This window comes from Psittacula echo (assembly GCF_963264785.1).
Source record: "Psittacula echo genome assembly, chromosome: 3".
Taxonomy (NCBI): Eukaryota; Metazoa; Chordata; class Aves; order Psittaciformes; family Psittacidae; genus Psittacula; species Psittacula echo.
The window spans coordinates 8,684,304-8,699,647 of NC_137736.1; the positions used below are offsets into that span (position 1 = coordinate 8,684,304).

General features: G+C 45.6%; 1 protein-coding gene across 1 annotated transcript; it reads left to right on the forward strand.

Annotated features, from left to right (window-relative positions):
• Positions 1–352: 352 nt before the first annotated feature.
• On the forward strand, positions 353–15,283 carry LPCAT3 (lysophosphatidylcholine acyltransferase 3; the record flags this gene model as incomplete). Its single annotated transcript, XM_080613458.1, is given in 14 exon segments — positions 353–394; positions 396–549; positions 9,461–9,568; positions 9,681–9,787; positions 9,941–10,034; positions 10,156–10,193; positions 11,233–11,411; positions 11,817–11,925; positions 12,612–12,698; positions 13,019–13,185; positions 13,799–13,946; positions 14,463–14,621; positions 14,740–14,866; positions 15,001–15,283. Coding segments are annotated over 13 exon segments (1,509 nt in total). The 3' UTR covers positions 14,857–14,866; positions 15,001–15,283.
• Between the last annotated feature and the right edge of the window lie 61 nt (positions 15,284–15,344).

Below are 15,344 nucleotides of genomic sequence, written 5' to 3' on the forward strand. Positions count from 1 at the left end.
CCGAGGCCCAGGCCTGCTCACACGACCGTTGGCCCCGCGCCACCCTCCCCGCGCGCTTCATGCCCGCGAATAACCCCAGCCCTTCCCTACCCCTTACCCCTCCCTGCCTGGCTCTCTCCTGTCCCGCCACAGCCAATGGGGAGGCGGGCTCCGCCTGGCCCCGCCCCGCGCCGGCTCGACCCAGCCCCGCCCTCGGAAGCGCTTCCTCCAATCATTGGCTGGCGGGGACAGCCCCCGCGGTACCGCCCACTCGCGGGGTAACCTTTGCCTTAGTGAGCGCAGGACCCTGCCCCGCTGCCACCGGCTGTCCAATCGGAGGCGCCGTGGGGGCGTGGCCGGCCCGGCGCAGCCAATGGGCGCGGAGGGGGCTGTGAGCGGTGCGGGGGCCGCGGTGGCTGGTGCCGCTGCCGGGTTCGAGGAGGTACCGGCCGGCGGGGCGGCCGGCAGAGAAGATGGCGGTGGCGGGGTCCGGCTGGAGCCTGGCCCAGCTGGCCGAGGCCCTGGGTTCGTCGGAGCAGGCGCTGCGTCTCATCGTGTCCATCCTGATGGGTAAGGGAGGGCAGAGAGCGCAGCGGTCGGGGGTGACAGATCTGGCGACCCGCCCGCCGTTCGGCCAGGCCACCCCGCCGCTCCACCGCCGTGCCGTGCCGTGTCGTGCCGTGCCGCGCGGCGCCACGCTGCGTGGGGTAGGGCCGGGGCCGAGGCCGAGCAGCGCCTTGCCAGCACGAAGCCCCAGCTGTGTCAGCGCCGTCGTGCCAGGCCACGTGTGCGCGGAGCCCCCCCGCAGCCCCGGACCCGCCCCGGCGGAGGTTTCGTGCGCCTAGGTGGTGCTGCGGCTCGGCGGGGAGTTCGGGACGTACCTTGCGGCAGCTGTCGGTGGGAGCATCTCTGCTCTCCCGGCGGGGAGCGGGAGCGGGGCTGGCGAGCCGGTGGGTTTCCCCGCAGGAAGTCGGGGTGCGGGCCTGGCGGGCCGCCTGTGAAAGAGATCCGCGGCAGGGGGGAGCCTGGCTTTGAGATCTGCGCAGCCCGTCGCCGTGGTGCTGGCACTCGGCGTGCTGCGAAGCGAGTCCGGTTTGGATCTGTGTCGTGAGCACTGTTTTCGGCACAAGAACTTGGTTTGCAATTGTTCCGATGTTATTGAGTGAGTGACAGGTGCTTCATGTGCATCACATTCCCCATGAGCATGTGTCTGGAGAGGGGTGTACGCTCCACAACGCCTCTGAGCTCCACAGCCCTGTCTGAGTGCAGGGACATCTCTGCCAAGAGGCATTAGTAGTGTCTGCAGGAGCTATGCAGGAGTGGCATATCATCATGTCATCACAGGGACTGCCAGGTAGGGTGAGCAAATCCTGCTAGCTAAGTGGTCAGGAGAACTGGGATGTTGTGCTGCACTCCACCTGCAACGTGAAGCGTGTTGCAAAACACACACTGGTTATACTTATCTAAATGTGAGATAGTTCAGTCACGTGTAAAATGCTTAAGGCAGGGCTACAGTTACAATGTGGGCTAGCAGCTGAGGGCAGGTTATAGCTCCCAAAACATTAATTCAAGTGTTATGTGTACATGCTATCTACATACATCTCTGCAGATGCCCAATGAAACTTTGGGTTTTGGAAGATTTTGGTGGTGTAGTCACCAGCAGAAAGGAAATACAAGCTTTCCTCTGAACCTGAATGTATATTTGAAGTGGTGCGGCTGGTACTGTGTGATCTGTCAAAATCAAGTTGCTTTGGCTAACTAGAAGTATAATTTCTAAAAAGAGATATGAGAATAGTTGTTCACTTCAAAACCTTGATCTGGACCAGGCTTATTTCTGCCTGATGTTACACATTTATGATGTGTAAGATCAAACTGAACCAAACCATTCTTCATGTCAAGGGACTTCTTCAAGTCCCTATATGGGACTGAACTGACTATCATGTTGAATTTAACATAGAAATTATTTAACCAAATCAGTTAAACCAAACTTCTTCTATAAGAACATATGAAGTAGTAAGGAACATATACAGGACACACACATAAATCAGCATAAATTAATCTAGCAGCTCTCCACAGCTGAATGGGAAGAGTCCTGCTTTCCTTTCTCCTGTGTCTGTCTCTAATGCAATCTGATTGAATTTTCTTGCTGGCAGAAACCTAAACCAGAAAAAGCCGATAGTTTACTGCCAGGTTAGTCAACTGAACCAGTCAAGGGAGTAGTCTAACAAGTATTGATGCAAAAAGATGTTAGGAAGCAGACACCTACAGTAGAGTGATTCTTTTGCAGAATGCACCTTGAACATACTCCCAAAGTTCCTTCTTGTTTCTTACTAACAGTAAGCTAGAACATGGCATTGTAAGGCTGTTTCCTTCGTGGTGTATTATGGGTGAGCAAAAGCACTTCTCTGAAATGAATAGCAGGTAATTGTCATCTTAGTGATACGAAGAGATGCCCAGTCCAGTCAGTAGATTCTTTTAAGTGTGAGATTCGTGTGTGTTGTTACAGATGTTCCACATACAGTGTTGACACTAAGCCACTGAGATGGCAGTGTCCCTTCCTGAGGTAGGCCACTCTCTATTTTGCATAAAGTCTTAATAGATCTTTCTAATTTGTATTAAAAGTTTGGGGATCGGGGACTGCGAGCAGACTCGCACCTCTTTCCCCTGCATACCTGGAATGTATACCAAACCAGGAGGCTAGAGCTGCAGTCTTCCCTGTCCTTTCTCCATAACCCAGTATCTCTTAATTACATGCAATTGAAAGTGTAACTTCAGTTAGGCTAAAGGCATGCAAAACTGCCTCCCCTGTACTTTGGTACTCATGCAGGTCATGTAGATTGAACCACTGAGGCAGAGGGGATTGACTCCAGCTTTTCTGCTTAATGGATGAGTAGTAAAGCATTATACTATTACATTAAAAGGAAGGGCCAAGTACCAGAGCAACATGAGAGGAGAGTGAGAAGAGTTCCTTAATCCAGTGCTAGCAAAGAAATGTTCATTTAATTGCAGCTTAGTTACAGTCCTTGGAAGCCTTGAGCCTGTTGGTAATGCACCTATTGCAGATGGTCACTTGGTAGGATAGCATAAGGTATAAATGAAAGCCATTTCTAAAAGCTGGAAATGGCATTAGGTATGGCTTTTCCTTCACTTCCTCCATTTCAGGTGTTTGTGTAGATTCAGGAAGAAAATCATTTTTGTTGGCTGCAGCTAATACTGCTGAATTCTTTTAGAACAAGACCATGAGGATGAAACACGGTACTCTGTTCCAAAGATGGATTTAAAAGTTGTTTCTTATTTCTCCCTCTGTGATGCATTTTACCATCTCCACTGTGCAGTTTGACTACAACAACTGTTCTAGGGTTTCACTGTTCAGGAGATCACCAGAAACTGGTAAAAATAGCCTTCTGAGAAAGAGGCAGAATCGCAAAGGACTTTGCAACTTCTTACGTTGATTTCCAGAGAAAGCTAAATTGATGTTGAAAAAATAGCCTGAATGGGCTTGATTCAGGATAAGGGTGTTCACTTAGTCATGATGTGAAATAACCAGGAGGTAAATGAATGCTGTTAACATTCTGCTATTACTGAAAACACAAACAAATACAGGGGAGAAGGAGAAAGCATGAAGGAAGAGCAATCAAGAACAAAAACTGGAGTAGACCTAAAGGGCAGTGTGTTTTTTCGGTGAACAAGTGAAAATTCTAACAGCACATTGCTGAGCAAAATATGGGCATTTTAGTCACAGCTTTGTATTTAAAGTGGACACCTTTTATACATCCTGCAATTCTGAAGTGCAGAATCCAATTTGAATAGAGTCCATTGCTCAGATTATACGAGATTAAACATTTACTTCAGGTTTCTTGTATGTGAAAATTTGCATAAACAACCTTTGAATAAATGAGACTGCAATTTGGCAATACTATCAACAGCAGGAATACTTGAATTTAAATTGTCATTTAAAAAAAAATGTGGTGTGTCTAGTACACTAACATCCACTGATCCTATAATAATGTCTTTTGAGAGACTTATTCTACCTTGCATTCTTCAGTAAGCCAGGGTCCAGTGTTCCGCCAGGGGAAAATGTCTTTAAGTCAGCATGGAAGGCACCAGTGGCCTCAGCTCTGTACCTGCAGGGTTACTTTCCAGTTGCTGGAATAAGTGATCTGAACCAATGCTGTCCTAGTCTCTTGGCAGAGAAAAGGAAGGAGCCCCTCCAAGTGGTGCAAAGGAGAGAAGATGGTTTCTGTGCTGCTGCTTTTCTGCTCTCACTGCTCAATGTGTAAGCAAGGATACAGGAGGCTTCATGGCACTGTGTATTTAAGACTTTAGGTTAGTCTTATTTCTTGCATGGCTGTATGGTCCCAAAGAATTAAAGATATTTATCTGGCCATACTATTACACAGTGGCATGCAAGCTACCTGGCATGTTCTGCTGCATAATATGGAGGGGGGCCAACATACTGTTCACAGCCCTGAGCCAGAACTGACCCTGCTGATCTGCCCAAGATCCGCCAGGAAAAGCACTGGTGAAGTGTTCTCTTATCTACACACATAGTAGTGACCAGCAGAAACTATCATGTTCACACTGAATGGGTGCCAGAAACCAGCTGCTTTGCTTGCAGGTGGTGGTGTCTCCTCCTCTTCTACCTGTCACCATTTATTTCTTTTTATTTTGTACATCCTTTGCTTATTCTTGCTCTTTGCATCCTGAACATTTTCAGGCTCAGTGAAATTCTCCCTGTGGTTACCTATAGCTGATGACTTAGCCCAGTCAAGTCCCCAGCTACTCAGCCAAGCAGGAAACTTACTGAAGGAGAGGCAAGCAACTGGTTTTAATGTCCCATCTTAACCTGCGGTTAAACCAGCCAAACCACAAAGCACTCGTGTGCTGCCTTCTTTAATCTCTTACCTTCAAATGATGCTTAAATAAATAGAGATTTCTGTAATGCTACACACTGACTGTCTACATTAGCAAGTAAAATGGTACAATAGGAACAGATGTGTAGAGCAGACTCATTTGTGTGCTGTACCTGATGATTTTGGGACATTTACTTTGGATTTGCTTCAGTCTGGTCATACGAACTGAGCACCCACTGCAGTGCATTTTCAGTTCAGTTTTGTTTGAAAAGAGTCTTGTTCACGTGCTTTGAGACAGTTCTGCTATGGAAACTAAAGCACTATAAGTGGACTTTAAAAGTGCAATCCTGAGCCGAATTAAAATACTCATGTATATGCACCCAGTGTTAAGCAAGGTGTGGGAGTTTTGCAGTATTGTAGGCAGAAAAAGAGAATACTTTTGAAGTCAAAATACTAGGTAAAGGCTTATACTTTAACATGTCTTTTTCCTGTTGTCTCTTTCCTTTTAGTTCTAGCATTCTTACAGGAAAACGGACACAATTGATCTGCTAGATGTTAACAAAGGTGGAGTTAACTGATCAGCAAAAGGGAGAAGAGGAAAAATAGTCTGATCTGCTCTCTTGAAGATGAAACAGAGCTAACACATATAAAAGGGAAAATAAAGGGAGCCGAGATGAAAAGAATGGTGTTCTTACTTGCAGCTCTATCTCCGGAAAAAGACAGGCATCTTAATCACCCATTCCAGAAGATGCAAACTTGACAGCGCTGTTTTTGCTTGGAGTTAGAACTTTTCTCCTGCTTAATCCAGCCTCTTGATCCTTTACTTCTTTTGCTCAAGTAGATTGTTGTATGTGTGAACAACCTGGGCACTGTGCAGTGGCCCATTCCTCTCCCAAATGGTGGTGGCCAAGAAGCTAACCTTGTCCTTTGCTTCTAGTGTCAGGGTTCTCTTAGCCAGAGATCTCTTCTTGTTCCTGTGAAGTTAAAAAAGAAGTAGGGATTTAGCAGCAGCAGCATCTCCCAACTAATTTGTTCCTTTTGTATCAATTGATAATTCCCTTCTACAGGAGGCAAAACTAGAGGCAAAACCCAAGTCTGCATGCCGACTGCTTTTCACCTCCATAGTGCATAGAGAAGGAGAATTACTTCAGATCAGGGGGTCACCGTCTGTTTTCTCCAGAGAGCTGGTTTCATGCCTTGGTTCGCTCTGCTTGAGGGAGCTGTGAAAGAGGAGCTGGGCAGACTGGGAGCTGCTGGGCAGGGTCCCTCTAGGAGCAGGGAACTTTAGTCCTGTTGCTTCTGAATGGCAAAAGCAAAGCAGAATGGCATCCTGCTGCTGACATACCCAAATGTGACAGCAAGCTTGGCAGGAGGCAGCGATAACTGCTCTCCTGCTTTTGCTGTGCTAACCCGGGCTGCTTCAAGAACGCTGTAGTTGAGCAGGAGCATGGCTGTTGTTACTGGTAGGACCACCTCCTTATCTAATAAATAGTTTATTAGTGTTCAGAAGGGCACAGGCCACAGCAGAATGGCCACTGATACTCAGCATCCACTGCCATTCGGGGTTAAAGTTTATAGCTGCAAATGGCTAAGTTGTAAAAGTGAGAAAACTAGGTTGTGTGCAGCAAACCTGGAACTAAATTGCAGTCCAGAGTACTAGCAAGTTGCTCTGTACTGCAGAAGAATTTAGGCTGATGTTGTGACTTTGAAACTGGAACAGCACCCATGTAGTGGGTAGCATTCTGAAAACATACCTGCTCTGCATATTAGTAGCTGTCTTATTTGCAGGGACTCATAATTGTTTTTCCTTCAGAGAAGCATTACCTAAGCCACAATATGATCTGCTGCGTAGAGCTGAAAAGGAGTACACGTGACAAGTGAGACAGGTCTTTGAAAGGGTAGGAATGTTAGCTGGGGATGCAAGAAAATAAATCAAATGCCTGGCTTTTAGAAATCTGAGGTATAAAATAGTATTCAGTGATAATTTAATTCTGTCTACAGAAATAGCTAGAGCCAAAACCCAGTGAAAATGGAATATTTTGTTGGCTTGTACTGATTTTTGAGAGTGGGAAACCCTTGAAAAATGTGATTTTAAAACCCTATGTGTAGATGAACAGCAATAAATTGTGCTTTGCCTGTATATCTGATCTGCTCTTTCCCCCCCTTGATCAACAGGGGAAACATTTTCCCACAATAAACCTCAGTATTTTAACTTTGGATCTAGACTGATGGTAACACTTTGTATTCTTTTTTACCACTTTCACAAAGGCAGTTGTTACTACAGTTAATAGCAGGAAGGAAAAGGAACGGTTTGGGTATGGCATTTTGTAGGACAATGTGGAGCCACTGTTGCAGAAGGGAAGAGCAAGCTGGATGAGCAGGAGCAAGGTTGCCAGGCTCTGTAGGCAAGGGGCCGTGGTATGTGGGGCTGGCGGGCTGCTGAGACCAAGAAAGCAGCCTATGGTGTGGAAACCAGTGCAGGACACAAAAGCAGGAAGGAACAGGAACAAGGAGGCAGGGAAGACCGAAAGAGGGGTAGCAAGAGGCTAAGGAAATGGGAGCAGCAGCTCAGTTTCAAGAAGCAGCAGGTACACATCTGGGCTCAGCAGTGTGCTGCCACCCTGGATCTGCAAGGGAACCCAAACATCCCAAAATCTGGAACTCCCTCCCAAGGGATCTTGGAGGGAGGAAGAGGATCTTAAAATGTCTCCAGTCACACCTCAGCGTGTTAGCACTGCCTGACTGCAAGACACGCATTTTACATAATGTGACAGAGTTTCTCGTTTCCTGTCACAGTAGTGACTAGATTTGGCCTTGCTTGTTGGAAATCTTCCATCCATCAAATGCTTCTTGGCAAAATGGGCATTTCATCACCTTTTATTACTGCTCCATATAAAACATGACTACCTACTGCTACTATTACTCCATTAGCGTAAGTAGCAGAGATCTATCCACTGCTACAGATTTCACCTAGGCTAATAAGTAGCATGGATGCCAGTATTGTGGTATATGATTAATTTCTCTTTTGGTTGGGTTTTTTGTTGGTAGAAGAGGGTTTTTTGTTGTTTTGTTCTTAATCAGGATGAAAGCAACAAGCTTGCAAAGTAAAGCAGTAGTAAGTTACAAAATGCTAGAATTGAAATGGATTCTGCAATCCCAGTTCAGCTTATGGTGTACATGCCTTTAGGAGCACTAATTGCCTGAACAGACTTCACATACTCATGAAATGGACAATGCTTCTTCTGTCAGTATCATGGAATGGTTTGGGTTGGAAGGGACCATAAAGCTCATCCAGTTCCAACCCTCTGCCACAGGCAGGGACACCTTCCACTAGAGCAGGTTGCTCCAAGCCCCGTCAACCTGGCCTTGAACATTGCCAGGGATGGGGCAGCCACAGCTTCTCTGGGCACCCTGTGCCAGGGCCTCAACACCATCACATGGAACAGCTTCTGCCTGAGGTCTCATCTCAACCTCCCCTCTGTCAGGTTAAAGCCATTACCCCTTGTCCTGTCCCTACAGGCACTTGGCAAAAATCCCTTTCCAGGTGCTTTTAGTGCCTTTAGGCACTGGAGCTGCTCTAAGGTCTCCCCTTAAGGAGCATTCTCTTCTCCAGGCTGAACAAGCCCAGCTCTCTCAGCCTGGCTCCAGAGCAGAGGTGTGTTACAACATAATACAATAATTGTCTCGTACGTAGCAATGTTTAATGCATGTTATGTGAACCTCACCTAGACGACAAAATTGCATTGACTCATGGGTTTCTGTATGGCACTTCTCCCTGTATTACCAGAGTGCTTCACAAGTGTTTGCTTCTCACTAGAGTCACAGATGAATAATCTGGAGGTATTCCTAAAATACACCAGGAGCCAACCAGCAGAAAATGCAAGGAAAAACTCCTTCTATGAATCTTAGCAGCTCTGTATGCAATGCTTCTAACTTTGATATTGTTAAAAAAACACTACATCCTGGTCCCAGGGGATGTTAGTTACAGCTTTGTGTGCCCAGGAGTTCACAAATCGGATGCATATCTGAAGCTGGAGAGTTAGAAAAGAAAGAGTGTACTACTTGAGGTCACTTGAGGCACTCTGGTCAGCATCATGTGAGAACGCATTGAAGTGAGAGCACGGATTGAATGTTAGGGTAATGTAATGGTATTAACCATAAAATATCATCCCTCCCACCTTTTTTTTTTAATCTAGCTTCTTGCCACATTCACTGTGTTTGTCACTGAATCTGGAAGTGAATCAGAGACTAGTGTCTGATTCATGTATTTCAGCATTATCCATCTCATGTATTGAATGAGGCCAGAAACTGTAATGCTGGGATTTCTTACACTTCAGTGTCAACTTTGACATAATTATGTTCCTGTTGAAGTATTTTTGTCTCTATAATATACAGAGTATATGGCATCTTATCTCCCAAGATGGAAATACAAATCAGAAATGTACACCATGACCTGTGTTCATAATGTATGAACATAAAGTACATGTTCCTATTAACATGTTGAAGAAAGCTATAATCTTGACCATCACAAGTACTTGTCTATGCTCACCAGCTACTAAGAAGGAGAAAAAGTGACTGCTACTGCTGAACCTAGGACAACACTTTCATCTTTTTTGTTTTCTCCTCAGGATATCCTTTTGCCTTGTTCCAGCGCTATTTCCTTTTCCAGAAGGATACCTACCTCATCCATCTCTACAATGTGTTCACAGGACTCTCAATTGCTTACTTCAATTTTGGTAAGATGAGTTTGGGAAGAGAGAGCTGCCTGGCCCAGGGTGTGCTGCAGTTTGGGAAGACCTGTAGTGTTGTTTCTATTTCATCTCTTTCTCTTTCTCTCCCGTCCTACAGGGATGCAGTTCTTTCATTCCCTGCTGTGTGTCCTAATCCAGTTCCTCATACTGAGACTAATGGGTCGCACAGTCACTGCCGTCTTCACCACGTTCTTCTTTCAGATGGTAAAACTCTCTTTCTTACTGCATCAGTTTCTAGAAAGGAGCCCTCTGTTCAGTTTTGCACTTCCCAGTAGCAACTGTGGGTGGAAAAGTGGAGGCAGATCAAAACCAGCTGGGGGAATTAGTTTGACTAACCCAAACAATGGTCTCTTTCAGATATACCTTATGGCTGGATATTATTTCACAGCCACAGACCATTATGATATCAAATGGACAATGCCACATTGTGTCTTGACGCTCAAGTTGATTGGTGAGTGACACCTCCTTCCTATCTCTTGTACTCTGCAAGCCATGCCTCAGGGAAGGGAGGACTGCTTGTTCAGCCCAATGAGCCCATCACAGGCCTTCAAATAATTGTTTCTCACCTCTAGGTCTGGCTATCGATTACTATGATGGAGGAAAAGATCCGGTAAGACACCATTTCTCCTTCATTCCTCCTCCCTTCTTCCGTGTCATCCCAGTGAGCTAGAGGTCAGAAAATCAAGTTCAAAGGATGCAAGTTAGCAAGCCACATGCATTGTTTGGTAAAAGCCGTAGTTGAGAGGGAAGCCTCTGTGAATGTCTGAGGGCACTGAATTCTGGAGTGGAAAGAAATAATTTGAAACAGACAGTAGTGATTAGAGAGAGACAAAAGTTGTTTCAATCCTGTCAGAATATTCTGCTCCCTTCCAAATAACCCAACCATCTCCTTCCCCCAAAACTGTTGCTTTAGATTCCCAGTCTCCAGTGCTCTGTGTCTTGTGGGTAGTGTACTTGCAGACCATCAGCACTGGATCTCAGTTCCCATATTCCTTTCCTTTGTTTAGTCTTACTATATCCTTGTGAATGGTTGCCCTTTACCATTTGTTAGGGCCCTGTTTTTAGGGCCAATGAAGCAGTGAGGTAAGAAGCACAATGTGTGAGAGAGAGCAGAACACTACAGTCCCTTAATCCTGCTTCAAGTATCTGCATTCCCCATCTCCTGTTGGGGCCTGACCAAGATTTTAGCATCCATGGAATTGCTACTGACTGCAAGAAAACAAAGTTGAGCTGAAATTTCCTAAACTGAAGTTTCAAGTATTTAAATACAATGAATTCTTGCATCAAGAAGTAGGAATTGTAGGACAATAAGGTCTTTGGAGAATACATGCAGTTGCAGTCAGGGACTGGGATAGGTCAGATAGAGTGCTTTTACAATGCTTAGCATGCTGGCAGGAATGCATGTCAATAGACCCCTTCCATGTTTTGAGCTTATTTAGGAGCTGTCAACCATTGGATCTCATTGCTATTTAGAGGGGGTGGGGATAGAGAGGGCTGGGGACACGGATGGTTGTGAAGTACAAAGTGGAAAGTTATATATATATGGAGGGCAAGAACTGAAACCATTGAGGAGGTAGGCTGAGATCCTAACATCCAGAGTTAGTATGAGATCCCTTAGGATGATGTTAATGCCACTCCCTTTGGTGCAGGAGTTCCTGACACCTGAGCAGCGGCAATTTGCTGTCCGGGGAGTTCCTACCTTGCTGGAGGTCTCTGGATTCTCCTATTTCTATGGTGCCTTCATGGTGGGGCCTCAGTTCTCCATGACAGACTATCAGAAACTGGCAAGGGGTGAGATGACTGACGTTCAAGGCCAGAGACCCAATAGGTAATAAAAAGCCACTTAGCTCCTCACCTTCCTAAGATCCCAGAATGCTGAATCCTCCACATGTTTCCTGCAGCAGAGTGCCTTCTTACCTGGACACTAAAGTACTGTGATCAAAAGTGATTTCTAAGACAAGGCAGTCTTTCAAAAGTTGCTCATAACAATATGGTTAATGTCCTCACATTGTTCCAGGACATGAAAGTCAACCAGCCATTTGACATGTTTAGTACAGACTCAGTCCCAACCTGCTAATTTAGCATCCCAGCTTCCAAATGAAGTCATCCGCTGCAGTGGAACATGGTGACTCCCTTATCACTATCTCCTCTAACTCCTCCACTTCTGTTCCTCAAATTATGATGGTTGCCTTCCATGGCTTTCTTTTTTGACTGTCATATTTTTCTTTCTCAGTTTTGTGCCCGCTCTGAAGCGCCTGAGTTTGGGTCTCTTGTTTCTAGTAATATATACCTTGTCAAGCCAGTACATCTCTGACGAATACCTCACCTCAGATGATTATATGGTATGTATTCATTTGGCAGTACTGGGGTGCAGGAGAATTCTGCTTCTCCTGTGGGCATTGGATCTACAAGAGTGTGGTTTTTTTCTTAGTTTTGCTTCAATTTAAGAATAAGGTAAGTCATCAACTAGTGATAAGCCTTTCCACAACTGATTTGGCTTTACTGCCTGTCCTCTGGATTCCATTTGATGCAGAATAGGAATGTGTTAAGCTGAACTGAAAACAAATCTTAGATGCTACTGTTGTTCTTGAAACCTAACTTATGCATTTTGTGACCTTCTAATGACCTTCCATTTAACCATTACATGCAAATAACTTCACTAGAGTAACTTGCAAGGTTTACCAGTCTTTGACATTCTTAGAAAACTCTGAACAAGTCATTCCTACCTGCAGATTATCAGTGTTTTTGTGTCAATCTGAAAAAATGAAGGTATAAATTCTGCAGTGATTATGGTAACCCCAGAATCTTCCCAGAGTACCTATTTCAGTACAGCCAAGTGTTACCAAAGGAAGGAGAATGATGTGTGATCTTGCATAAACCCATAGCCTGGCAGCCAAGTCCATAGAGCAGTCTCAACACATGCATCAAATTAAAACGAAGAGAGTGAAGAGATCTCATCTACTCTGTCTCATTATTGCCATTCAGCTCCATTTTTCATTTTGATTCTGTTTCACTCTCATCTCTGCAGGAGAAGCCTTTCTGGTTCCGATGTGCTTACATGTTGATCTGGGGCAAAATTATACTCTACAAATACGTAACTTGCTGGCTTGTGACGGTGAGTCTAGATGTTGTTCCAGAGACAAAAGACAAATGAACAAAGGTCACACTTTTGCAGCTAATTAGTATGCTCTTGGACTTAGCCCTAAATGGAAATAACCCAAGTATCTGGAGATCAGTGCAGGTCAGTTTGCTTGCTTTAAGTTAGCAAAGGTGAGCGAACTAAAAAGCAGGCAGTTTTTCAATCATTTGTTCCATCTGCAGTGGTGCTCTCCACTCACCACAGTGAGAGTCAGAGCCTGCCCAGCTTTGCCTTTCAAAACAAACTGAAAAAGGAGGAGGAGCAATGTTTTCCTGTCTTTGAATCTTTTTCCATAGGAAGGTGTCTGCATCCTTGTTGGCTTGGGGTACAATGGGAAGGACCAGAATGGAAAGGCTTTGTGGAATGCCTGTGCCAACATGAAGGTCTGGCTGTATGAGACAACACCCTTATTCACAGGGACCATTGCTTCTTTCAACATCAACACCAATACTTGGGTGGCCCGGTGAGCAGGACAAAATTCCCATTCTAGACTGGTTTGGTAACATCTGTGTCAACAGAACCAAGATCCTATGCCGAGAGGGAGCATTAGGGGAAGAATCTGCCAGTTTTACATTCTTACACTCTTTCTTCCATGTTTTGCCATTTGGAACAGCTTACCGGATTAGACCTTTTCATTCAATCTAAAAGGGCAGTTCATTAATACAGTCAAGCAGTTGATTGCAGCAGGAGGGCAGACTGAATACAGCGAGCCCTTGCGCCTGCCTGGTCAAAGTGCCATATAGCTGCTCTACCAGCTGGATCCTGCATCCTGCCTTGCGATGCTCCCTTAAGCAACGACTTGACCAGGTTTTGTTTCAGCACTTGCTGGGACACACAACTGAAGTGTAAAATCTCATTTCTGGGTGCGTTGTGGGATGAACCACTTCTCCCCAGCAGCTGGGATTCCTTTAAGGCGAGGGCTGCTGTACATTTTGCCCTGGTAAGGGGAGCTGCCTTGCTCTTTCTGTCACCACAGGGTGTGCAAAGGTGTACAGCCCCCTGGGCCCTGCATTCCTGATATGGGGAGGGGAGGATAGACAATAAACTAGAAAAAGTTTGTTTCTTTTCCACTCTAGCTACATCTTCAAGCGTCTGAAGTTCCTGGGTAACAAACTGCTGTCACAGGCACTGGCCCTGTTCTTCCTGGCCATTTGGCATGGGCTGCACTCTGGCTACCTGGTGTGCTTCCAGATGGAGCTGCTGATAGTCATCATTGAAAGACAGGTGGGCTTTGTCTGATTGACCAGGATGGGGTGGCCTGCATGAGACTTTCCCTGCAAGCTGGGAACTGCCACGCCAAAGGCTTCACTTGGAGTAAACATGAAAAATAGCTGCTCACTTTGGGATTGGTTTTCAAGCACCAGACAGTTCTGTTCTCTACAGAGAGTTCAGTAGGTGGTTTCTGCATGAGCAAGCCATACATTTGTTGCAGAAGCTGAAAGGAAGAAAAGGCGAGAACTTGGCATACGGGTAGAGGGCAACTGAAGCACTTGGCAGCTGGAAAAGTTGGAGGACATGAGCTGAATGCATCTGCTAAATGTCCCAGTACTGACAGAACAATACTTTGAACTATTGTTTGGAGGGGGTTGAGCAGTATGGCGTACATAGCTACTTTTTTAGACTAACTGCTCACTGAAATCCATTTTACACAGCTGGATAGATAACTTTGGTCCCAGAGTATGCATATACAGCCACAGGACATCCAACTGACAAGAATTTTGTTGCTTTTCTTTGAATTAGATAATAAAGCTTATTCAGGACAGTCCCATCCTCAGCACTTTGACCTCCATCACTGTCTTGCGGCCCATCTTCTATGTGCTGCAGCAAGCTAACCACTGGCTACTTCTGAGTTACTCTCTGGTGCCATTTTGCCTTTTCACCTGGGACAAATGGATGAAGGTATTTAGTAGGCACAAACAGACAACACGTGCAACCAACCCTTTTTCCTCCAACCCATCTCAGATGTTCTTGGCTCAGAGCTGCTTGCTGATCCTTAACCCTGCCTTTCTCTTTCCAGGTGTATAAGTCTATTTATTTCTTCGGCCACGTGTCGCTCTTCATATTATTACTAGTGTTGCCTTACATTCGCAGACTACTGGTGCCACGAAAAGAAAAGCTAAAAAAAGCAGAGTAACAGCCAAAAGGTAAGGCTGTCCTAGGCAGAGACATGCCCACGCTTGGGCTGGGAGATGAAGCAGGGCAGCAATGTTACAGGCCAAGGTGAAAGGCAAAGCTGAAAAATCAAGCAAACCAAATCTAGCACTTTTCTCTTTTGCAGATTGTACCACCTGTGCATTTGTAGGAGTTACTGAACACTCCGGAAGCAAAGCATCACCTGCCAAGTTTGCTGTGTTGAAGTATGACTTCTTTTCAACGTGAGGAGGGGAAAAGAGAAAGCACAGGGTCAGAGACCCAAAAGGAGGGGAATGGAGTCAGCCTCCTTCCACATCCTCCACCTTCTGTATGTTGCCTTATCTCTCTGCCGCCCTCCGATGGACACTCGTGTCTCTGCTGATACCCGATGATTGTAAAACATTCAAGGCAGACACTGTATTGGATTGGTGCCACCTTCTTCTGACTTTTCTACGTTTGTCATCCAAGATAAAAATTGCTCCTGGTCTT